Source organism: Numida meleagris, chromosome 2, assembly GCF_002078875.1.
Source record: "Numida meleagris isolate 19003 breed g44 Domestic line chromosome 2, NumMel1.0, whole genome shotgun sequence".
Classification (NCBI taxonomy): Eukaryota; Metazoa; Chordata; class Aves; order Galliformes; family Numididae; genus Numida; species Numida meleagris.
In genome coordinates, this window is record NC_034410.1 from 134,885,977 (window position 1) to 134,911,933 (window position 25,957).

The following is a 25,957-nucleotide window of genomic DNA, read 5'->3' on the forward strand; positions in this document are numbered from 1 at the left end:
GTTTTGGTTGAGATCCCACTTCCAGGCTCAAAATTCAATTTGGGCTTACAAGTTTTTTCTGCAATTGAAAGACTTCTGGAGTTGTAGTATGGAAGAAGAATGTTTCTCCAGGCACAGGAGACAAGGATCTCTGTGCTTACTTTTGAAACACATGAGGTGGAAATCACTTCTCTTGTTGCCTTAAATCTGCCATCATCCTATCACTCACTGTCTCAATTTTCCTGTTTTTCTCTTCTTCCTCTGTTTTCTGTAAAACACAAGGTCCTTCACAAAAGGAAGGCAAGGGAGCCTACTCAATAAAAGAGTATTTTTTTTCACTTGGCTGATACAGATGATATTCTGAAGACCTACATGCTATTTTCTGTCAGCAATATCAAATTAAAACAAAACAAAAAACCCTTTTCCTAACCTTGGCTACAAAAGACACCTCCAACTCTACAAAATTTGCTTTTCTTCTGTTCTTCTGTTCTTCTGTGCTGATATGTTATGGTTAAGTGTCACTAGATACCTCTGATAATTTTTGCTTAGAAAAAGATAAAACCATCATTAAACAAGATAGAAGAAAAACAAATTTCCTGGCTAATCTTGTAATGTGCTGCATGATTCATTGATTTTGATAACCAACTGGGAAAAAGATTTGGCTTGCTTTTGGAAATCAAAACATAGAAATGAAGTAACCAGCCTAAACACTGTTCATAGATAGGCATTTAACCTTAAAGAAAAGGGCATGTTTTATTAGTGTTTGAGTCCAAATAGAAGATATTTTTATAGGATGTTAAAAAGAGAAAGTTGCACTGAGCATCCCTGAACCAAGGACTGCTTGTGCACTTGTTTGATGAAAGTTCAGTGGATAACCCACACACTAAAAACCAATTCAGTCAGAAGTTGTCAAAGAAGCTGCACTGTCCTTTCCACTGATGACCTGGTGAAACTTAAGCCCAATCAATGCTGGTAAACCAGTGTGCAGACATGGTCTGTATTTCTTACGCCATCAACTGCTTGTGCTTAAACGGATCACTGCTTCATGCTCCCTCTCTTTTCCTCCCTTCTCTGCTTCCACAGAGAGATTAAACCTTCTAACAGTGATAAAAAAGAACTAAAACTTGTCTCACTTTGATAATTCTTTGGTTCTGATCACAGCAAAAGGTAGTGTGCACTTTGTAGTGCAAGCAGCAGTTAGTCTTACACGCATAATTCATATATGTCTGTGTGCTTTTTTGACAGTTATCCAAAAAGCTGATTTACTACACATTAACTAAAATTAAACCGAAATTTGTTTGGTATCAGTGATGCAAACTAACTTGCAAAAGAAAACAGAAATAGCTTTTAATAACTGAGGCACCAAGCTCTTACCTTCCATTCCCTTGACATGAAAGCGCTTGTTGAGTTCATCCAACTTGTTCTTCTCAAGAATAGAAAAAAGAACAAGATTAAGATCACTGGAGCATCTTGTTTTACTAGGCATCTAGCAAAACAAAACTAATGCTATAAAACAAAGACAACTGTTTCGTTTCTTGTTTTCCAGGAAGCAATAATTGTTCCAGAAGTGCACAGAACATCTCACAGGAAGGATCTGGGGAATTCTTGCAGATCAAACACTTTTGGAATAGCTATAATGGCTATAAACTTTATTAGGCAATTATGGCTAATAGTGGGAGAATCAACAGATGCTAACACCTACCTTATCATCACATGTACATCCTATATCAAAATCTGATGCAGAAGGTAGAGCTACAGGATAGAGTGGCTTAGCAACTTCATCTGGCACAGTTGGTTTATAAACATTGGCTCGTAGCAGGTGATTTAAACTTCCGTGGGTGCCATTATTGGGAGCAGGCTTTAATCCAAGCAGATCTATGAAAACACCCAAGGTAAATTAATGATGGTTAGACTGGAAACATACATATTTAGCAGTAAATATACTTAGCTAAGATATTTATTTGCAATCCTGTTTACACCTGTGCCATGCTAATGAATGTTTTTAATGTAATACAAACGCTAATCCAAAACATAACATTGCAAATCCTGCCTAAATAGCGTGGCAGACTTAGTGAAAAGAAGGTTAATTTGCATGAAGACTCTGGAAAATCATTTTGTTATAACTACTGCATTTTCCAATACAAACCTATGGACCAATCACCTGGAACACAGTGTTATTAGTGACCTGCTTTACACATATGGGATAACTGCCTTTTTGGTACTTCATGTTTGAAAAAAAAATAAGTTAATTATACATTCAGCTAGAAAGTTTTATTCCTTTGTTAAATCATTATTAAATAAAAGATTGTACAGAATATCATCATATATCATCAGATTCTACTTCATGGCTACAGTAAAAGTTTAGGAAATGTAATAATATGAGGAGACGCCATAGAAAGCTGAGTGATGCCCCTGAATGCTACATGAGGCATCCAGGTACAGAAGCCTCCTTCCTAGATTAATGAAGTGTGGACACAACACACTGTAGTGGCACGTATTTGATCTCTGCCAAGCTGCATGCAGCAGAACTATGTTAATATGTTTTATTGGCAAGCTGCTAGAGCAGAGCAAGCCCAGGCCCCTGAGAAATGCTTTCTGTAAGTGTTTGGGAAGGAGAGACTGGGGAAGGGACACTGGGAGGGAGTCAGGGCCCAAGCTCACAGGTGTCTAAATAAACCCTTCTGGTTAAAGCAGCATGTTTCTCTTACAATTCCTCAAACAGGTAGCTTACCACACATGACATTGTAAAGTTCAATGTTTTCAAAAGGAGGTACTTTGGTCTTGTATTTGAATGTAGGTCCATAACCTATGAAGACAGTCTTAAAAAAAAAAAAAAAAGAGAAGAATACAAAAGAACAACTTTAAATCATAGGGTTTATTTCAGTGAATATTTACATTTTAGACATCTCAAATATCTTCTGGCTTAACAACACTTCTGTAAAGATTACTGCATTGCTTGTACCTGCATGCTGTTTATCTTGTTGTCATAGCCGTGGTCTCCATGGAAGAAACACTTTCCTGTTGGTTTCTTGTAAACATCCACAGCTTTCCTAAATTGAAAAGGTATTAGCTATTTTCTCAGCTTATGCTTGAATACTGTTTTACAAAACATGTGAAAAATAAGTATTGTAGCATAAGAATTATAATTATCAACTTGTTCCTGAGCATTTTTTTGCATTTGTTTTGACCAGGGCCATGTATAAGCAATCCATGCAGTGGACTCGATTATCCTACAAGTTCATTTATTCATCTGTACTAAAATTATGCCCTGCAAAAGTTTGATTCTGGCCTTGTAAATTACTGGAGTTTTTACTACAGCAACCAGGTCAAAAACAACCACTTTTCTGTCTGTGAGTATACAATTAATTACAGTTACACTAACAAATAGATCACTGGAGAGCAAGATTTCAGAACATATAATTAATAAATAAATACTGGAAAATGGGTGAGGTGATTAATAAAAATATAATAAACTTGGGCCCTCCAGCACAATCCCATCAATTTCAGTAAAATGCTTAAAACTAAAAATTTTTATTGGCCTAAAATTCAGTCTACTTCTTTGAAATGTACGTGAATCCTAGGCACAGAAACTATACAAGGCAAATGGCCAACTGGCTAGGGGTGTTATGCAAGAAAGCATTTGGAGTTTCTCATTCACTGCTTCAGCAGAGTGATCCTTGCATAATTCACAGGAAGATATGCACAGATGTCAGAAGGCACTTACAACACACCGTGTGTTTGCCTGGCAGCTAAATAGGCAAAGAAAATTACCATAATTTAAAGCTCATAACAGAGTGGCATATGCCAAAATCTCTGTCATCTTCCAGGAACAACTGAGTCAGCTTTATGCATTAAGAGCCAGTCGTCCTCCTACTGTAATATAAAATGTGGCAAAAGATCAAAGCAATATACATTAAATCAGAAAAGGGCATGCAACTCATAAACCAAGGCAATTCCTCTTCTGCTCACTCTGTACACAAAGTGCCAACTTGTTTTTGCACCATCATTTTTAACCAAGAGTATTAAAAATGGTCCATGTTTTATAACTGAAAATTCAGAAGCAAATGGCAAAGGAAAAGCCAAAACAGGGTGTGCTTTGACATAAAGCATCCTGTTTAGCTGTGGATTTATTTTGCAACACAATACAATGCAGGCATTTCGGTGGTGAACCTATAATAAACTTCCACATGTTCTCAGGCTTTCATTCACTCTGTGAGTATCTCAATTTTCTTTCCATTTACCCTGTACATCCACTCAGCCTCTTGTACCCTAACTTCTCCACTTCTCCCAGATTCCCCACTACTTGGTTGTAATAAGTTTGCACCTTACTAAAACTAAACTAAACTTATCGGTTCCTATGTATGAGCTAATTGGTCAAAAAACACAGTTGTTTGGGGAAGGAAACTAATCTGAGTTTCTCTCTTTTATCCAACTACTGATTTTTCCAAGCTGAGACCCTGAAACTGATGTGACTGAACCCCACCAGGAGTTCAAAAGTCCTCCTGTTCCCAGGTGGCAGGAGCAGGAAACTGGCAGACAAAGTAGTTCCAGGTGTTGTTTTCTCAGAAAGAAAAATGCTCTGAAATCAAAGTTTACCTTGCTACATGCCACTTGCGATCGACCAGTAAGTGGACATCCTCAATTCGTCTGTTGTAAGCATAGTGCAAGCGTTTAGGAAGGTGATGTTTCAAGTATGGCTTAAAGTGCTGGTCTGGCTTTCTGCACTGAAAAATAAATGGTTACAGATGACACCGCCGTCAGTTAGCTCAGAGGCACATGAAACCTTGAAGTACAGAAATCAAGCTGTTAAGTGCATTATTGATGATGTCTTGGAAACAATGTGTACGTCTAGAGTACATGATTCAGTTATTTCTGTGCAATATTTACATAAAACCAGGGCACATGGACTAATCAAAAGATTTTTGGAAAATTTCATTCTCATGGAAGTCTTTTTGAAAGCATCATGTAAAATGTCATGCTTACTTAAGAATAAAATTCTTCATCTGTGAGCTAACTGAACCAAAGATTAAATTTCAGAGGAAAGATAAATGCTGAAAATACATCTCATCTGCAGATATATTTAAAGCAGTCTGGTTAGTTAATCTGATTTAAAAAAAAAAAAAAAAAAACAGTTTTTATTTAAAACACTTGTTTCCATTAAGAGCAGGGTTATGGTTGAAGGCTATCAAATGAACTTTTTCAGCATCTTCAAATTGCTAGTAAAATATTTACCCTAAAAGATTATTTTCCATTTCTGAAGGAACGGATAAATAGACTCAATTCAGGGAGTCACGACCGTCAGGGAGGTTCTGGCTCTGCACTACACAAAAATGTTATGAAAGCTACTACAGCAGCAAACAGTGGAATTTATGACAAACATTAATCTGCACCCATGAAGGGTACCATTTAACACTTCATTCATGTTAATGGTTGGTTTTCCTACCTAAAGAGTGAGGAGGGAATGTTGAATAATGCCCCAAATTAGGACACAAAGTGAGCAGTGCTAAATACTTACTGTAAGGTTGGCAACAATCACTTTTGGGTCATCTGTTAAGCAAAAAAAAAAAGAGAGAGAAAGAAAAAAAAAGAAAAAAGTATTAAAAAAATAAGGAATTTGCAGAAGACAAGGTAAGAATATATTTTTATAGAAGGGTCCTTCCTAGAGGTTGGCTGATATTTACTAAAAGAATACATCAGGTGGGATATCCTGAATATAAACCAAGTTTAACCTCTTACCCCTTACTTAATGATATTTTGGTTGCTCAGGTAACTCTGCTCACTGTTTTATGATTTGGGCCTTAGCTGAACAATTATTCTATTTTCTGAAAATACAATTTTCAAGTCTTATGATTGCTTTAATATACAAAATACAAAACACAAAACCATCCATCCTCCCTGGAAGATTTTGAAAACACATTTGAATGCAACAACATGATTCCTTAAAAAAAGTAAAATAAATATGTTGCATTTTTTGTCTCTTAGTATTTCACTCATTTTTTCAGTCCTGAGGGAAAGAAAAAAAGTAAAGACAAAATCTTAGGAGGAGAAAACCTCTTGCTTAACTATTATGGTTTCATTGCTGAAAACATGATGTTGCTGAGCTTGAAATGAGCTCCATTTAATCCCTAAAAACAAGCTGCAGGCTTTTCCATGGCACAGGAGTGACTGCAGGTCTTGATGCAGTATCATGGAATAGGACAGCAAAAAAGGAATAAAAAAGCTGTTGGTTTGGCATTTATTGGAGGTAAACTCCAGTTCTAAAGTCAAGAAATATCCTTTGTTCTATGTTCAAATGGATGATTTACATGTGACTGCAAATATCCAACAAGGAAGCTGTGGACAGAGGCCAAAAGAGGAAAACTGTTGCAGGAAAACATGAAGTATGACTCAGAGATCAGCCTAGTTGATCTTTTTGAAAGATACTGCCATTCATCCTCCAAAGAAAACTAACTTTGCTCAGCAATTTGGGAATTCAAAGACTGAAAGATCCTCAAAAAAACATTCTCAGAGGAACAGAAATATAAATTTTTAGCAGACTGAAGAGTAGAAATTCAGTCTTACGCTAGCATAAGACTACATTGCATCAATGTACACACTATTTCCAACAGATTTTTACACACCTCTTCCGTATTCCTAGAGCATAAATATCCAGATAAATTCATTGCTAATAAAATAAATAAATAAGTATCTAAAAGATTAACCACATTCCTATTATTTCTGCTATCATTCTAGCAATGTTTCATCTTTGAAGTCCAATTTTTTTGTAAAATCTGCCCTCAGCCTACGTATATGTACACTGCTATGATGGGTCAATAGGACATCCCACTTATCTGATCTTCCCCTCTTCCAAAAGTCATCATCCTTGTAGCACAGTTTGCAACAACAAAGTTACTTATGGTTAATTTATAAGTTTCACTGTCTGATTGTTAGCTTAAACTACTGGCAAAGCAAGGTTTGCCCCAGTACACAGAACCAGAGGGGTCATGGTACTGGCACAAGGTCTGCTGTGGCAGTGCATCCCTGGAGGGGAATCAGGGCAAAAGAGGGACAGCTGGGACAGTACTGTCTTAAATCAGAGTTAAGTTTCACCAGAGGACTCCTGTCTGATTCCTGAGCATGTTGAAGATCAGATAACCTTGAGCACCAAGTCAGGGTGAGTTTCTCACAAAAAAAAATTTACTATTACTATAAAGTCTGAATGCATGCTCTACAGTTCCCCTATATCCTTCAACATCCCTGGTCTGCTGCTATTTAGCAACCTGCTCTGTTCCTCATTTATGCCAAAAGCATGAAGAAGCTGAACTCAAAATTAGCAATTAACTTTCTCCATTAGTTCAAAATAGAATCAGACTCTTTCCTTACATCCAATCCATGCACTACTGAGCTCCGTCAAGTCCCGTTTTCACTGACAGAGGGAAGAAGTGCATAAATAAACTTACAATGACATGTACACTGCTGTATGAAACTGGCTTCAAGATTGTCTTTACCAAAATAGGTGATTTTTAACCCAGAACATTTCAGTTACCCACTTGACACAGCTCTGACACTGTAGCGTCTGTGAAGTACAGATGGGAAATACAGCTGATCTTCAGTGAGCTCCATTGTGAATGTCCCACCAACAAACTGCAAACATACATCCTTTGGAATACTTCATCCCGAGGAAAGGATGGAGTCTAGTTCTCAGGACATAAGAAGTATATTTAAATTAACTTACATTTTAGGTTATTGCTAGACCTCGGGCGAATTCTCCCTAAAGATCCAGGCAGCAGAATGATATCTTCCACGTTGGACAGATAATTGCTCAAAAATTCAGTTCTTTCACAAGTAGTGTCTTCCATCCCTGCAGAAGGAAAATACAAGTTTAATCCAGCTTGAAAATAAACATGTTTTCCAAAACAGCACAGAAAGAAACCCCAAACTGGCTGTTCATTTTTTTCCTTTGGGTGACAAATCTTATTCTTGTTCTTTCCAGTCATCTAGTTCCAATGCCAGCCACTGACAGAAGCCAAATTAAGGGTGCTTTTAGTACTTGCCTACACAAGAGAAATACCAGTCTCAACACTGAACACTGTAGCAACAGGCACCACATCTACCATGTGTGCATTGACACATCTTCAGGCTGAGCTCATGGAAAAATCAAAGTCTGTTTTTAGTTTAGTGCACTTCTTTGGGGTTGTTGATTTTTTTTTAAACAAAGGATTTTAAGAGAAGTTGTACACAAAAGGTATTGTCTGTTGGTGGTCTGTTCTAAGGCAGCCACAGATAAACAATTCTCTCCTACAGTCACTTGTGGTGGGGAGGAATGTGTTGCCAGTCACAGTCCGTTCAGCACAACACTACCTCCCCTGGAAATTCTTCCTGCCCCTTAACCTTCTCTCCCCAAGGCCAGAAAGAAGGCATATTCCATTTTATTGCTCATTTAGCTGTTCTTGTGTGACGTTCCTAGATAAAGACTTAAACAGAATTCCTTACAAATGCATGATTAATTTGTGGCTTTTGGTAGGATTGCTACAGTGCTACAAAAAAGCAGGTTTCTCTCAAACATGGTCACATTTTTTCCTTAATAAAATTTTCTTTTGGCTTTGCTGTTTATTCTCATTGCAAAGTTTCTTCTGAGTTAAAAGAAAAAAAGAGGGAGAGACCTACCACTCTACCAATAATATATCTGCTTCCTCATCTGATCCAAAATTAACTTTTGACTGTTTTTCCACCTTCCTCACTACTTTGATGACATTTTTTGTTGAAGCTGGACACAGCTCCTTACAGATATTAGTCTTTCTTCTAGTAGAATAACTTGTCTTAAGAAATGTCTTGCTCTTATGCTCCACTTCTCTCCTCATGAAAAAGGGAACAATGCTACTAAATTGTTTTCTACTACAAAAACTTACAAAAGGATTATTTTAGGCATATTATGGTGTTCCAATACATGAAAGGAGAGTTGTACTTGGATGTCATATTGAAAATGCCAAGTTTTGAGAGACTCTGAATGGAGATATAAATACCCAGATCTCTGATGTGAAAGAGAAGTGTCCTCCAAGGACAAACAGGAGAATAGAATTACCAGTCTACGCTGACTGGCTGTGGTTTGGTATTTAAACTACTGGGAAAAAAAATCAGCACAGAAGTATCTTGAACTGAACTTTCATTTAAGCTACCTATTGTAAGTACAGCTACACTGTGCAAGCCTTCATATATTGATGAATAATTTGTTTATTTTACCATGATCACCAACGAATATGACATTGACACATCGATGTAGTTTCAGCTGTTTCAGTCCATCCATTAGTTGTCCTACTGTCTTGTCAATCTCTCTCAGGGGATTTACCATCATCTGTACAAATATGTAGAAAGGAGAGAAAAAAAAGTTAATTGTCATTGTAACGTTCCTCCTTCTACTACAAGTGAAGGTCCTTTGGCAGAACTCTGATGTGACAACATCCAGGTCAAGAGGCAAAACCTTGGCTGAGCTTTTACAACTACAATTACTGCACTGTTTCCATTTTCATCATAGAATCATAGAATGGGTTGGGTTGGGAGGAACCTCAGAGATCACCTAATTCCGAACCCCCTATCACAGACAGGGTTGCCAACCATTAGATTAAGCATTAAACATCTACTGCAACATGAGAAAGCCCTGTTGAGATGCTGTCACAAGACAGCAGAAGATCTTTATGGCTGATCTGGGCCTCCCAGTGACATACACGCATTCGTAAAGTGATGTATAAATATTAGAAAAATACACGTAAGACTGAATTTCAGTTTGCTTCTCATAGATAAACAACTCCTTCTAAATGGCTATTTTGTGTGAATGGTTTAGTCAAAACATGAAATGAAGCTTTGGATTTAGGATTCATATACCAAGTTAGTTAGTGGAATTCACTTCAAAGGACCTCTGACACTAGGATGACGACATGCAAGTCTCTTGAGTAGCACATGGAGCTTGGAGGGAGCATTCTTCATCTTCAAAGCCAACAGTTTCCAAAATCTCAAGTGATAGTTTTGGCAAAAGTGTCAGCAGGTCCCAGAAGACAGATACAGTATTGTGATTTCTTAATTCAAGCTTCTTTAAGAAAGAAAACATAAAACACCAAGACATACTAATGGGATTGTGATTTTAGCTATAAGAAAATGAAACATTTTTACTGGGTGGAACAGAGAAGGAAGATGTTTTAAAGTAAGATTTTAAGCAGAAGACTTGGATTTTGCTCTGGTTTTGAGAAGAAGATATATCTTGTCACTGTATATAGACAGTTTGATTTGGCTGGTACAAATATTCTTCCAATGAAATACAGAAAGCTAACAAATTTTGGATGAGAAAAAAACAAAATTTTGGCATAATTTTCTGAGAAGAAACACCACTTTAGTATGACCCAGAAAGCAATAGTTCAGAAATTCTCCCTCTGCCTGAATCATTAAGGGATGGATGTTAAACGAGCCTGATAGTGTATAAGATTAGACAGGAAATGTCAACTCCCACCTGGAACTATAAGTAGACAAAGAAGTGACTGGTGGAAGACAGGAGGAATCGTTTCAATAAACTATGTAAGAGGTCCAAGTAACAGGTGATATTTGGAAATATTTGAAATCAGGAAAGAATAAGTAGTTGGTTTTGTTAAAATCATGGAACAGTTCAAGTTAAAATGGAAAAAATACAAGGAAAAAATGGCAAAAAAATTGCCTCTTGCAGCAGCACTTTCTCACTATCAACTCTTCAAAGAGTGAGAGCAAACTTTTTATGAAATTCTGTTTGCACAACATCAATCTTATAAGGAAATACAATTTTTACTCTGAATCCAAAGCTAGTTTAGGGAAACTGGAAAGCCAGGTGGATTTCCCCTTTCTGTTTACTTTTGTCAGCAGGCTTCCAGAGATTTCAAGAATTCGTCATTAACGGTAATTTTATTTAACTACCCTCTTTCTCAATTTCATCTGCAAGTCTGCAGAGACATTTCTGAAAATGTATAATAGTCAATATAAATTAAAATTTCTATTCTTAAAATAAACAAGACACGCATGAAAAAAAAAATGAAATCCACAACTCACTTTGCTGTTTTTACTACTTTGACTATGTTCAGAGTAGCTCAGAGAACAGTCCTCAGTAGTATTACTTATCTCTCTGCATTCTCTCTCTATTTGTTAAGATCAGTTAGCTTTTATTAGTCTACCCGACTCAGGCGGTTCCTCAACTAGTCTCTGCAACCTAAGGCTGTAGGTGGCACATTCGGGCAATTTGTGTTGAAGTGCTGTTCTTACAGCTCATGTTTTTCCCCAAAGGCAACTTCCGAACAGTTACTGGTGAACAAGTAAGTATTGCATATACTTTTCTTTACCCAATATGTTGATATCAGGGCTTTGGAAAGCTGTATGAAAGCATATTATCTTTCAAGATACATGGATATCTAAGTACTAAGAGATCTGTATCATACAATTGGATTCTCTCCTGAGTTTTCCTTTAGAAGAACCTTTGTTAGGAGGAAGAAGAAATTTCACTATTTTAATTGGTAGGATCCAAACTGTACTGTATTCCATCCTTACCAATCAGCACCAGATGATGAATTTGCAGATAGGATGGGAAACATCATGTAATGTATTTTGTGGTTTTTCTTTTTTTCTTCAAAATAATAGCGGTAAACTCACGGTAAGCTTATCAAGAAGAGTTCTTTAGGGATACGAAGTTTGTACGACCTTTTCATTCACAGAAGGGAAAACAAAGAAAGAAAAAGGAGAGCTGTATATGCTCACATCAGTAGGAATACTGCAGGTTTATGCCAGAGGGCTAAAACTTGGGAAGGTAAATTAATGAGTAATAGCAATATCATCCACAGCAGTTATAAGTTCTCCTCTCAAGTAAGTCTGCATTGAATGTTCTTGAAGCTTGGTGTGTCCCTGTCTTCCCCTTCACGCTTCCTGAATCTGTCTCAAAATAATTAAGTTTGATCATGCAACAAGTTAAAAAACACATCCACAAAAATGCTATCGAGAAGAGTGCCTATAGCGTTTTTAGGAAGCAATGGAGTGTGCCAAGGTTTTTTGTTTGAAGCCTAAAGGAGAAATATTTTGGTTGTTTACATTTCTGAATTATTTACTTAAAATTTCAAACTGAAAGAAATACTGAAGTGGTCTACCACCCCTGACAGCGTGCTTACTTACTGCCAGGTGGAGAAAGACAGTATAATAAGGAACACGCTTTTTCATTCACTTGCATCTTTTCCTAATAAAGCAATTCCCATCTGACATTTGCCTAGTGAAAACAGACTTAGGCACCATTTCCACTGTAAATACACTGCACTCAGAAATCATGTTATCAAGAATCGCTTGCACTCCAAAGTCACTAACTAGTTTTAAAGTAATTGTTTCTGAAACAACTTTTACAAGTTCTTTCCCTTTTAGATTTTATGAGTCATGTTTTCAAGACCTCTCCAGAACCCGGACAACTAGGCATAGAGTCTCAAATAATCACCAGGCTCCCAAGAGTTGGGGAGTTAATGAGGGCTGGCAACACTAGTAGTGTCTTCCCATGGATTTATCTGACATTGCCTCCAGCTGATGGCTGGATTCGTAAGAGGATTTAAGATGACTTTCCCTAAAGCAAACAGTCTGCAACAAGAAAAACATAGTTCCCAGAAGACTTGGTCTGCCTTGGCTTCTTTCCTTTGTGTCCTTCAGTACACTTACAGAAGTTTTGTCTGCAAAGTCCCAACCTGAAGCACGGAGTGATTCTCAAGTTGTGAAAGGTAAAGCTAGAGAAGTGCCTGAAAAGTGGCACTTCCATCATAGAAATTTGGAATATGTGTAAACTTACTTTCTTCCGACGAGTTTCCGCAGCATATTGATCCACTCTATGTACTTTTCTTCTTCTTTGCTTTGGAGCTGCAACTGGTCTTTCCTGTCTCCTCTTAGGAGGAAGCTTTCTCTTAGGTCTCTTAGGCGGAGTAAGAGGGGAGCCATAACTACTCTCCTGTACTGGCGGGGAGAGATGTCTGGACTCAGAAAAAAAGCCTGTCTCAACTCACATCAGAGAGCAAAGGTACCTATGCCAGCTAATCCTTATGCATAAATAGAGGCCTTTTCAAAAATTCAGGCATTTGGACAATTTAGCATCTGTCTCTCTTTAAGGAGGAATACACCAAATTGTACCGAAAGCAGAACAGCAGTTACAAGAGCAGACAGCATAAAAGCAAATGAAATTGGTGTTTCAGAAAATAGGTGGGGCTTCTGGTTTTGAAAGTATATAGCTATATATATATCATTTTTCAAAACTGATCAAGTGTCAATTCATTAGTATTATCAAAAGTAAACTTAATTTCAATTTTAGTAGAAATCTCTGCATAAAATGTCATGACGCTCTGGGGCAGAAGGCAGGTGGACGTGCATCTCACTTGGCTGGTGGTTGAGGTATGAGTACTGGTGCCTGTCCAGACCAAATGGCTTTCTGCAAGATTTTCCATACACATTTTCAGTCAAATCGGTGATAGTAGATATTCTCATCAGTAGCATTAGCATTGTGTGCAGGCCATAAACCCCGCTGAAATCACCAGAGCCCCATTAATCAGTACTGGGGACTGCAGTTCTGCAGAACAAAGCTGTAAAGGTGAGACTCAGTTAGCTTGGAGCTTGCATCCTTCAAATCAGCTAGGTAGGGCTGATTTGCTAGGGCAAATTTATTAGTGGCAGAGCCTCTGAAAGCAGAACCTGCCTCGTTAGCAGCTTTGTGGGCAATCTGAAAATTTAATTTTCTTAGTACTTTTGGAATGATATCTCATGTGGGTAATTGTTCATAAATACACAAATATCTGGATATACTAACAGAAGGGGAAAAACCTTGGAAGACATAACTGGAAAAAAATACCATCCCATTAATCAATTCACTTGTAATTTAAAACTCTCACTGACTTTACATGAGTCACAGGCTCTTGGCACTGCTCTGTGTTGCATACAAAGCAGTGACAGACGATGCCTACCAGGAGATATTTACTAAGATATGCTGCACATAGCGGAGCACGCTGAGTGGGCTTGAGAAGAGTCAGTGATTTATGACGATATTTTACTTCTATGTGTTTAGTCAGCTTCTCACAGTTGTTCAGTAACAGAGCAACGTAAACAGGGAAGGGGAGGAAGGGGATGTTACCATCTGCCATGCTGTTTCATTGCTTCCAAGGCAAGCAGCTGGAAAGGAGATTCTAGTCCAGTCTCATTCGTCTCTCTCCAGAAAGGCATTTTAATAAAGCAGCACCAGAGTTTTCTGTTTTTAAAACGCTTCAAGCTTTGTGCAGTCCTGATGAGAGGAGCGGCAGGGAAAGGAAGGATTCTCGTTTTACTCTCTCTGAATGTGCTCAGACAGAGCTTCACTATGCCAGAAACACGCGAGCGCAGGAGACCCAGGTCTGAACACTGAAAATGGCCGTCTTGAGACAGCATGTTAGAGGAGCAGCAGGAACGGTGTAGCAATGCCAGATTTCGATGTGTTTTAGAGCTCTTACAGTAGTATACATCTAGAAGTTTTATTTTCAAAAATAAAAGTTAGCTAAGATTAAAAAAAAAAAAAAAAAGCCAAGTTCTTATTAACCAGCCAAATCTTAGTTTCGCTTGAAAAGAGTCAGAACAGAGTTACGGAGGAGGGAAGCAAATCCCTCCCCACTTACAGAAGGGGACTGTAACATCACAAGAGTAACTAGCCAGCCAAAGCTCTGCTTCTTGACCCAGGTGGACCAACGTACCAGAGTTCAACTGCAGAAGCACAGAGGGAAAGAAAAAAAATTGCAGAACTAAATGAAGAGCAAGCACATATTTGATAACTCTCATAACTGCCCTTGGAAATGCACCAGAATCCATTATTATGCTTTCTGAGAAATTCATTCATGACCCACCAAATAAGCAAACAAAAAACCCTACGTAGGCAATCAATTCCATTTACACTGAAAATCATAATGTTAGAGAACATGCAAAGTTAGTGTAGTGGACATTGACGATAGTACGTATTCCATTTATACCAACAATGCTGGCAATTCACCCAATAAAGCTTAAATGCTTCTAATTCCCTTTAATCCTAGCTTTTAACTCTGTACGTGGGCTGTTGTGTACGTCCTCTGAAGCTCTAAGTACCATCAGCTGGAGTCTGGAAGCTGAAGATTATCGGCCATGGATGCCATTTGACCTTTAAGATTATACATTTGAAAAACATTTGGAATATTATTTGGCATAAGAAGCTCTAGTAAACATCCACTTTTCTAACAGATTTTTGTAGGATCTGGAGGATTCTGAGGTATGAAACAATTCCGCAAGCTGGTATACGCAGCAACAAAAGCTCAGTATGAAACCTTGACTCTTCAAAATAAGATGTACAAAGCTTATCTTAAATATAGCAGATAATTGTTACAAGGTTGTTTCAAAAAAAAGTGTTGGGCTGATCTGCCTTTGCATGAAGAAAAATGAAGTTGTCAGAATTAGTCCAACTGTCCAGCTACTGCCAGCTGTATACAAGAAAAGAACGATTTCACAGGGAGGTCATGCTCTCAGTATCTAGGAAGCAACTGAACAGGGTCCCTTTGAGGACTCCTTCCCAGCTGTTTTATGTAAATTTTGTAGCTCCTAAAAATAATATTGAAAACAAAGTGTCAAGAGAAGCAATATAAACTAATTCCCAGCTTCTCTATCCTGAAACGAGGCCCCTCACAAATCTCAGCATCTGTGTACTTACACAGCTGTATTCATTTACTTAAATTTCTGTTTAGAAAGTTGTGGCCACTGTTTGAACTCCAAACCCATATATGCTCATCTGCTAAACTGTTCTCAATTTGCTAAAAATCAATTTTAAGCTCTTCTTGTGTTTGTTTAACACAGATGGCATAAGTCAATTCATTTGTAAAAATTTCATAAGCTATTAGTTCACGCTTATTAAGAACTTGAATTAGAGGTCACCCTTCAGATAACCATCCAGAAGAACTCTCACACAGTAAGAGCCTTTGGGGACTTTTGCTTTTATAAGTGATTTTTCCTATGACGATACAATTACACTTTGCTTTTTAGACACTTCTAATCAATCTGAAACTACATTACTTAGCATAACGTGCTAAACAGGTCTGTTAAAGGCTGGAATGTAAAGAACAATTCAATGTCATCTTCTTTGTATTGTCCTTTAAGTCCATGGAAACAGCCCCACAAGTCTGCTCAGATGGAAGTGGTTGTCTACAGATAAATAAAATTACAGTTGTCAGTCATAAGCCACACACTTGAAATACTTCAAAAAGAGGAACTATAAAGCATCATTAAGTAGCGTATCCTTGAACTGCATCTGAACCAGACAGCTCTCATTATCCATCTCTTGCTTGACCCAGTCAGATATCTCTCCTGTTCTGAGTCAAATGACAACATGAAAACATATCAATGCCTATCAATTTAGCAGGAGTGTTGGCAGATTTTAACCATAGGATACCCATAAAATGGATTTTATCTTCCTGGACAGTATGGTATTTTGATGATGGTTTGGAACAACTCACAGACGCTGCTCTTGGGACGGTGGCTAAAACTGCTCCAGCAGGGATGCTAACCAAAGCAAATCCATAATCACTGTAAACTTGTTTAAACAACCCCACATAATTCAAGTATATTAAAAAGGATTAATACTGCTTCTCTTTGCTCACTTCTCCAGTAAAGGAAACTATCAGATGTATAGCAAACAAATAAGAAACATCTGCTTGGTAAATGGCTGCTTGGGGAGACTGGTATTACCTTCCAAAGGGTAGATATACTCCTCAGTTTTCAAAGATTTGAAAACATTTGTTTACCCTTTAAAAAGCACATACGAAAACTCCTGAAGTCTTGTGACTGCAACCTACAGGCATATGTTTCCACTAAGACTAGAGGAGCTTTGCCAGATGTTCAGTGCCTAGCCACCCCAAGCAGTAAGACATTTGGGCGCAGAACTTACTTTCCCTCCCCACAAATCCCAGACAACCGCACAGACTTTAAGTTCTTGTAACCTGGACTCTGCTGGCAGAGAAGATGTACTCACTGGCAATCCAAAGCCCAAACAAGGGGTTAAACTCCTGCAGTGTTTTGCACATAATTTTTCTTTAAAATACCTCATGATGCTTCAAAATCTCTTCCAAACTCAACAGCCCAGCCCAGAGGGAACAGTATTGGCAAAACTATCTGAAATCCTCTGAGGTCTATATGAAACTGGAAATAGCAGCTTTTTACAGCTCATGACAGACTAGAATTATTACTTTGGCTACTGCAGGCTGATAGCTTTAAATAAACCTTTCTCTTCTCTGCATTTTTCCTCAGTATTTTCTGCATTATAGTTTTATTATGTTTAAGAAGGATAAATTGTTTGAGGAATGTTAAATTCTGTTGTCACACCCGATTATAATCTCATCTTTGCCAAAGAGATCTTTCCATTTGCATTTTCATATCACACAGAGAAACAATCTATGAAAGGCACGGGCCGTTCCTTCTCAGAATTGAATCTCACAAGATAAATCCTTAAACAATAACTTTGCTTTCTCTGGCAGAGGTGATGCATATTACAGAAACGGGTGTAAAAAGTTGCTAAAAATATTACTTTTGAGCAGGAGCAGTTATTCCAAAAATGTATTCGAGACGTGCTTTTTTTACAGAAGAAAATCTCTACTAACCTCTGAGTTGAAAGGACCGTATCTGTGGCCAGCAGCATCTGGTTGCTCAGAGTAGAAAGCATAAACATAAGGCCTGAAAAAAAGAAAAGCCTTGTTCAGGACAGCTTTCCTTCGACAACAAAAAGCCCCAGACCTGCCAGGTCAAGCCAAATCAAGCCAACCTTGCAACGAGAGTTGGCTTTAAAGAGAACTGTTTCTCAGTCATATGTTCCCATGGTATGATTAAGCAATTAATTGTTCTACAACTTTATTAAATCCCAGAACACATGCCAAGAGGCACCCGGGGTACCATCTGAGGACACACGCTTTCTTAGTTCTGTGAGCGGGATCACAACAGTAGCCCGCCCAGAGCTCTGCAGCCAGGCAGGGTGTGCAAACTTGTGTATGGAAAAAATAGTCATAATTAAAATCTTAAAATCTTCCCAGTCCTCAGTGTCCAGTTCTGCAACTGTCATTGCCTACAAGGTTGTTAAACCATATTAGACTCAGTAGGCTAAGCGCTATCCATGTTAATCCATGAAACTAAATGCTTCTAGATAGAAAGAAATTCATACCATACATTTATTAAGAATCAAAATGAAGATGGTTAAAAGCTAGGATGAAAAAACAAACAAAACCAACCAGTCAAAACAAACCAAACCAAATCCTGAAATCAGTGATAGTTTAACAATACCAAAACTTCCCCTTGCTCTTTTCCAGTTACTTTTGAGGAGAGTATAAGCTAGCAATTAACCATCAACAGGTTGAATTACCTTTCGTTATCTGGAAGGGTCAGCCACTGCAGTATTGTTAGTATTCTGCGCTCGTGGGGGATGACACTAGACCACAAAACACAAAAATATGCCTTTTTATCAGAGACTACAAAACAGCCTTGCTATGAACTTGTTCTAACATGATTGTAATCAATCATAATAATGTTAATTCCTTTTAGAATATTGCATCTTGTTTTTTGTTTGGTACTGATTCTTATTTTGCAAATAGTCACTTCTGATCTCTTTAATGTCCACGTGCTCCAAAATAAATTGGATTAAAAGCTCATAACTGGAGTCAGAACTGAAGGTAGGAAACCAAACTATTCTAATAGCAGTGACTAAAGATGCATTCTGGTATCTTTAACCCAGATGAACTGCTTTCATGCACAATAGCGCAGCCATTGGATAGCTGGCATGAGTGAAAACCATGACATTTCTCACATCAGTACAAGTCTAAATGCTAGTCTTAAAGATACTGGAAAAGCTCCCATTGACTTAATAGTAACCAAACAGGATTAAGCTGGTGTAAATCAAACCAGAGCCATCTGAAACATCAGGCAATCAGCGTGGTGACTCGCACAACATTTACAACTTCTCACTCTGCAGAATAGATAAATCAGAATTCACTGTTACCCTGAGACGTCTCACTTGGCCACTGAGGCCACATTATTGCTATGAGAATTACTAAAGATGTAAACAGCTGTTACATTTCAAAATATCTCATCTTAATGAGATCTGCTCTGCAGATCAGTGACCATACAAGTATTTTAATATGATAGCATCTGTTGTTTCAAATTCCTTTAGATCAATTGCAGAATCTCAATTGCAGAGTCAAGTACAATCTTGGATTCACCGTATTGAATCAAATTCAGCATTTTTTGGAAGTGTATTTGACAGAGAAATTTAGATGCCATTTTGAAACCAGTTACTTAATGCCTTGTACAACAGTGGTTGCCATTCTCCATCTACACAGAAAACTTCCACTTGTAGAACAATTATAAAAATGAGAAATAATGCTAAAATTTGCAGACAAAGAAATATCATAAGACAGAATAATTTTAGGTACTGCCCAGTTTTGAAACTTATTAGTTGCCCAATTTGAAAAAATCTTCATTATTTCAAATAAATCACTTGAGACTAAGAAGTTTTTAAACACTACTGTTTCCCTAAAAGAGTTTATCTGAATTTTTTCACCAAAACCATTCCATACCCCAAATTAAATAATACAGTTCTAAGGAGGACATATTTCATTCATATATAAAGTGGCTGAATCACTCTCTTGCTACGGACATATATACATATACTATACAGCCTTGGTTGCCTTCCATAATGTTTCATGTCTCCAGATATAGATCAGCCAAGGTGCTTATGGTTACAGTGTCGCTGCAGTGCTTAGGTATTGCATGAGTTTCTATGTTTTGTAGAGAAGCAGATCAAAGCTCTGCCAGATAACTGTCTTGCTAGCCTAAACCTCTCACCAGCTATATACACTGTACATTTATTATTTCTTCCATATGGTTATGATATTTAGAGTATCAAAGAATATTATTCAAAATGGAACCAAAAAATAGGCAAATCCCATCAGTACTTCTAATCTTGACAGTACGGCTATTTTCTTCACTCCTGCAATCTTGCCACTAAAAGGAAATAGAGAGATTGATGTATCTGAATTCCTCAGAACTCAGAAATGATTAAAACCCATTCGTTTTTTGTTAGGAAAATATGTCTCAGTTGGGACAAGGGAAAATAATTCAGAACCATTAAGGAACAGAATAAAGAGCAAAGATCCTCAAGCCTATCTCTTAATACATGGGAACTAGATATCCTATTGAAAGGCCAGGCTAGACTGTCAATTAGGGAGGGACTCAATTAGGCTGTTGATGTCACATGACATGAGGACAATAAAAGTCTTGCACAAACACGCAGAAGTCTAGAAGATTTTGCCAGCAATTCTGAGGAGGCAAAACAACACAGTCAAATGAAGGAAAGCAATTTTTGTCAGAGCCATCTTCTTTAGTTTGAACAACTGCTAAAAATCAGTGTATAAACTTAAAGTATCAAACTATAGCATTAGCTTTAGTTATGAAAAACATTTGAGAAATGAAACAAGAGAGGCTTACAGGTACAGTCTCCAACTGAGCAGCTACCAAATGCTTAGAGCAATGTAAACAATTAATGCACATTTGCATTAAATTAATTCAGATTTATTAGTTACAAATCTCCAGAAAACAGAGGGCACTTACACAGACCAGAAGAATGTGCCAGCTTTCACCCCTTGCTTGGCTGCAGTAATCCAAATCTAATGAGGAAAATATAAGAGGATTAGAATGTGTTTGGATCCTTAATGACCCTCTGAAATCAAAAGAAAATGTTTTCAAGGCACATTCTTCTACCCTGAGCTTAGAAATAGAAATTGCAGGCTTCAGCTTCCATCCCTAATTTGAACATGTGGAGTGACAAACCTGCATAGATTCTGTAGCAGTGCATCAGCTGATGTTCTGTAGTTTCACCCCTAAATATCTTTGTTACTTCTAACGGAACGCATTACGGTACATGGACAGAAATTTCTCAAGTATCTCACAGCATTTAATTTTCAAAAATCTGACATACCTCACCTGAGCCCTTTAGTGTTCAAGTTTTGGAGGATACTCAGTTCGGAGAGAACACAGATCAATACTCATCAGGGTCTACATAAAGAATCCTCTTTTACCATCAGTAGCCTTCAACAAAAAATGTTTTTTTGGAGTACCAAAAAAAAAGGGAGCAGAGGTACAAAGAAAGTGTGAAGGAACACCTTCCTCCATAGAAGTTTAAGAACTTTTTGAGTTTACCCAAAGCGGTGATGAATGGAAATGACAGAAACAATCTTCCAGAGTTTTTCAAATTCTTTTTTTAAACTCGTCTATTTTTCTGGCTGTAGAATAGTTTGGAGCAGCAAGTTCTACAATATAGTCACACAATGTATGAGTGCAGTTTTGTTTGGTTTAAAACTGCCAGTTTCACTGGGTTTAAGGTACTGTTCTATACTGGGAAAACACATTATTCATTCTTTCTCTTCCCACTGCTATAAAACATTCACTATTTTGTAAACCGCAACCATATTCCCGCCTATTTATTACTTTTCAAGCAAGATTAGCCTTGTCATATCTGAATTATTCATGCGTTAGTCTTAATTGAATTAAATTTGGCACAGTCTAATGAAAGATCATTTCCACGCTGAGGCTGTAGTTAATGGAAATTAAATTTGGATATTGTTATGTTCACAATTATGGAAAAATTGATCATATTTTTCTTTCTAGTGCCATGAACACAACTCTTATCTCTACATCTTTTACTCCTTCAAATTCTACTGGACTCAATCCATTTAACATCACAGCTATTAAAAAAACAGCTGTTTTCACTACATCCTAGTGTTCTGGTAATGTATCCTCTTTTTCAGGGAAGAATATGTCCAATGTAACTCTAGTAATGATTGTTTACTAAATGAACGAGCAGGAGCGGAAAGTCCATGAGTTTGAATTTACATTGGAGCCTGGACACTGTTGAAGAACAGGGAGACTGTTTTGGAATGCTCACAGGTGAACACTGACTGGATGAGACAGAAAGAGACAGGTGAACGTGAGGAGAGCTGAGGAAAGGTGCCTTCAAGCTGGAGATCGTACGCTGTAGTCAGAGGTGTGACTGTAATGCAAGGACATATCCACAAGCCTGTTTGTGTCATCTATGTCAGCAAAGGGTATATAACTCCAGCCCAGACCCTGTGTCAAACTAAGACAGGAGCTACTCCATACTCATTAGTGGTTCTTGGGCTTCCCACATGAAAAAAGGTCAACATTTAAAGTAAAAACATTTTCCATTGCACTTTAGATTTATTCCCAGAGCAGAATCCTACCACAGCAGACAAGAGAGGTCAAATATAAATTTAGCATGAGGAGTGTCAGCTCCACTGCTGTTATGCTCTTCGGTCTTGCTGTACTTGGAAAACCGTTGTCCCTCCAGAGCTGCAGCAGATTTATTTTTCTTTGAAAGTGTTTGTGTTCCTGTGAACTTTAAATAATTTTGCAGATAACTTTGGGATGGTACCAATAAACTAAGTCCAGGGAATTCAATTTTAGGATTTTACCATCTGTTTGACTTTCTAGTGCTTTGGATTGCACGCATACAGGTGGTCCAGTCTGCATCTTGTCAACTAAATGAAACAAGCCAAGTTCCACCCACAGCAGCTGAGGCTGTCCTGCACTGCTCCTGGCTGTTAGCACTGCTGAAATCACTTATAGCTGTTTATTTCAGGCTTCTCCTCTATCAGACTGCAGGGTCTGACAATCTCTAAGCATCTAAGCAGGGATCACCTCCAGTTGTACTTTCCTCTGCAAGCAGTAAGAGAACAGCACTGTCCCTTGTAAGGGAAACCGGACTGGCTTCAGATTGGGAAAAAATGCACTCTCCATGCTCTCAATGCAGCAGTTTACATTGGCATTAACTATTTGAATGAGAAAATGCATCTGCTGCACTTGAAGCAGCTAAGACAGTGATCTGTTAAAAGCAAAGACCAACAAGTCAAATGGTCCATATCTACTTGCAACATCTGAGAAGTAAGTTTGAAATTACTCCCTTGGGACTTCGCCAGGCAGAATCTGGTTGAACCCAAGGTTACACAAAAAACTACTGGACACTCTTCCCTGTTTTTTGAACAGGAAATTAAAAAAAAAGCCTTCAGTTTATTTAAAAGCAAAATAAAGAAGTCCAGTATGATTCAACATCATACCTAAAGCCACTACACATAACAAAGCATTTGCAGAGACATCATTTAAGATGAAAGGTAATGGACTCAAGCTGCACCAGGGGAGGTTCAAGTTGGATATTAGGAAAAATTTCTTCTCAGAAAAAGTGGTCAACTATTGGAAGAGTTTTTATCTACATTAAACAAATTTTAAATCAAACTTCTAGTGTGTTTTGGAGCTGTGACAGTTATCACTGGTGAATATAGTGATGGCAGTCTCTTCTTTACCAGAAGTGCCCTTGGTATCCATACCCTTTACTGATTAGCTAAAATCAGGTAACAGACTGACAGCTTGAACAGCTGAGTGCACACAAGTTTACTTCCTACCCTCAGCTATAGGATATTAACTCCAGCAGAAAAGCAAGACAAACTGTTACTATTGCCTCATCGCCAATGAACATCTCTCAGAGTCATTAAATTAAATTCACTGACTTTCAAGACAGAGTTCAAGTCATTCATGCTTCTTCCAGGTTAATATGAGTCTATACAGTCAATGATTGTACAATACCAAAGAAAAATTTAGATGATGTCCTCTCAACATTGTCCTCGTGGAACAGTCGAAATTAAGAATGGAATAAAAATTATTGTTTCATCTCCTCTCTGTTGGTTAGAGTCACAGTCTTTAGGTCATTTAATCCTAGATATTCCAGTACTGAGCATGTAAATGCATTGTGTTATATACACATCTGCCACATCTGTTCGGGTCATTTATCATAAAGTTTACTATGTTATCCTTTGCAAGGCCATTTCCATTTGTGAACTTATGTAATTTATTTGCCATACGTAAATACACTGGTTTTAACTGCTACTGTTAGTTAAACAGATGACTATAAAATTCTATGCCAAATGAACACCTCTGGTTTTCAGATGGGACACAATTTTATAGCATTGCAAGTTATTAAAAGACCGTATTTCTGAATTAAATTGCTTAAGCAAAGAAGAGAGGAATAAATATTTAAAATTAAAAAAATATATATCAAACCAGTTTGTGTTCATATTGCATCATGGGAATTGAAGGATATATAAATTTTCAGCACAGAAAGATTTGGTAAATTACAGAACCACTGATTCAACTCAAGTACACTGGTAAACATCCCAAGACATAATATACATGGTATGTTATAACTAGATGCTTACAAGACATCTACTGTAAGCTAAGTATATCCTCTTTGTTGAGAGACTACAATTATTCTTTATTTTTCTCTTTTATTTACTGATAAAAATAGAGTGGCTAAGCAACACTTCAGGTGGAAGAGCAATATGCAACACACAGGTCTGAAGTTCTCCCTTCCTTCAATTGCTAGATGTGTTTGCACAGATACTACAAAGTTCTTCAAAATGGCTGTTGAATTGTCTTTGAAAACCTGCACAGAAAGTGCAGCATCTCCCTACTTTTAACCTTCTGTGAATAAATGAATGTCTGTCAATTTGCAAGGTCTGCCCATGTCCTGTTGCATCATTCAAGAACAGCAGTGGCACACCTCAGGTCAGGGCCTCATTGAGAGCTGAGCAAACACAGCTGCCAGCCAGAGAAGGAAATCCATGTCCAGTGGAGGTAGCACAGACACCCACTGCAACTGGGAGGAGGTCATGCATGAATGGGAACTCCCTTCCATGTCTAGGATTGATCATCACTATTTCCCAAACAAACACAGACAAGATTGGTGCAGGCATGTAGAGTTAACTTGGCACAGTGATGCTACGTTACCTTCCTGCATCATTTGCACTTTTCCTGCCAATGAGGTAAAAGTTGGAGTCATGACTCCCACAGGGCTTGCTTTAACCATAGTTCCTCTTTCTTACAATTGTTAATAGTGAAAGTAAAGTGTCATACAAGGTGCCCTAAACCACCCTCTATGCTGTTATAATTAAGATATTTCTGAAAAAAGAGCCATCTTTGGAGGCAAGCTCCAAACAAGCTGGACAGCCTTCTCAAGGGGCCTCTCTGTCCTCATTAACTACAGCCCTCATAAAACCACAGTTTTATACCTATTGTCTTCTGATCTCTGGGAGGCCAAAGGATTATTTCTAAGGATCATGAAAGATCACTAAGAACAGCAACATATTGCCTGTATTGTATAGCTTAAACACACTACACCAAATCAAGATATGGAAAACTACTGCAAAACAGAAGCCAAAGGCAGCTGGGGTCTTAATTTAGGCAGCTGACTTCACTGATTGAAGTTACTTGGATGAAAACATTCCCAGTGTCATGAAAAATGAGCAGGGAAGTTAGTTTCTCCTTTGAGAACAGGGGCTCTGATGCTCACAATTTCTGTGAGACGCTGTAGCAATACCAGGAGTGGTTATGCAGCTGTTTCCTGTCAAACACTTTTCTTTTAAAAAAAACAAGGTGGCTTTAAGCTTCTATAATAAATCAAGGTTATATACTAAGTCAGAAAAACAGGTTTTAGGAAGTCTAACCACCAGTTAGAGGACCTCTGAGCACTTCCAAAGCTACCTGCTCCCTCCTTCTCCTTTTCCTAACGCTCTTAAAATAAATTTCTCACAATGCCTTGTGTGAAAACATTAATCTACTCATTTGTCAAATCCCACTGATGTCATGTGTTAGCTTGGCTGCTTCCTAGCAAAGAGCTCACAATTAGAAAAAAAAATTTAACACAAAAAAAAATTAGCAAACTATATACAATAGGCTAGTGTCCAGGAGCAAGTAAGTATTTTAGGAATGATTAACGTTAAATGACATACACTTCAAGGCAGTTTTTAGCTATAATGTGAAGCTAGGGACCCCAGTAACAACTTCTTCCTTCCTGGGGAAGGTGGGCAGTTTTAGATAATAATTCCCTGTT

The 25,957-nt window shown here is 37.8% G+C and overlaps 1 protein-coding gene across 7 annotated transcripts in view; it reads right to left on the reverse strand.

Moving 5' to 3' along the window:
- The window catches only part of ENPP2 (ectonucleotide pyrophosphatase/phosphodiesterase 2), a 68,130-nt gene that overhangs the window by 10,446 nt on the left and 31,727 nt on the right, over window positions 1-25,957 (reverse strand). For 5 of the 7 annotated variants that reach the window (XM_021387317.1, XM_021387320.1, XM_021387321.1 and 2 more), the window contains exons 9-19: window positions 20,611-20,666; window positions 18,368-18,433; window positions 17,616-17,688; window positions 9,199-9,310; window positions 7,694-7,819; window positions 5,495-5,526; window positions 4,576-4,703; window positions 2,942-3,029; window positions 2,711-2,798; window positions 1,682-1,854; window positions 1,354-1,405 (exon numbers count right to left, since the gene is read on the reverse strand). In XM_021387317.1, the coding sequence (XP_021242992.1) occupies window positions 1,354-1,405; window positions 1,682-1,854; window positions 2,711-2,798; window positions 2,942-3,029; window positions 4,576-4,703; window positions 5,495-5,526; window positions 7,694-7,819; window positions 9,199-9,310; window positions 17,616-17,688; window positions 18,368-18,433; window positions 20,611-20,666 (994 nt within the window). The remainder of the gene's footprint in view (window positions 1-1,353; window positions 1,406-1,681; window positions 1,855-2,710; window positions 2,799-2,941; window positions 3,030-4,575; window positions 4,704-5,494; window positions 5,527-7,693; window positions 7,820-9,198; window positions 9,311-17,615; window positions 17,689-18,367; window positions 18,434-20,610; window positions 20,667-25,957) is intronic. The other 2 variants (XM_021387319.1, XM_021387323.1) reach the window with 1 other exon arrangement.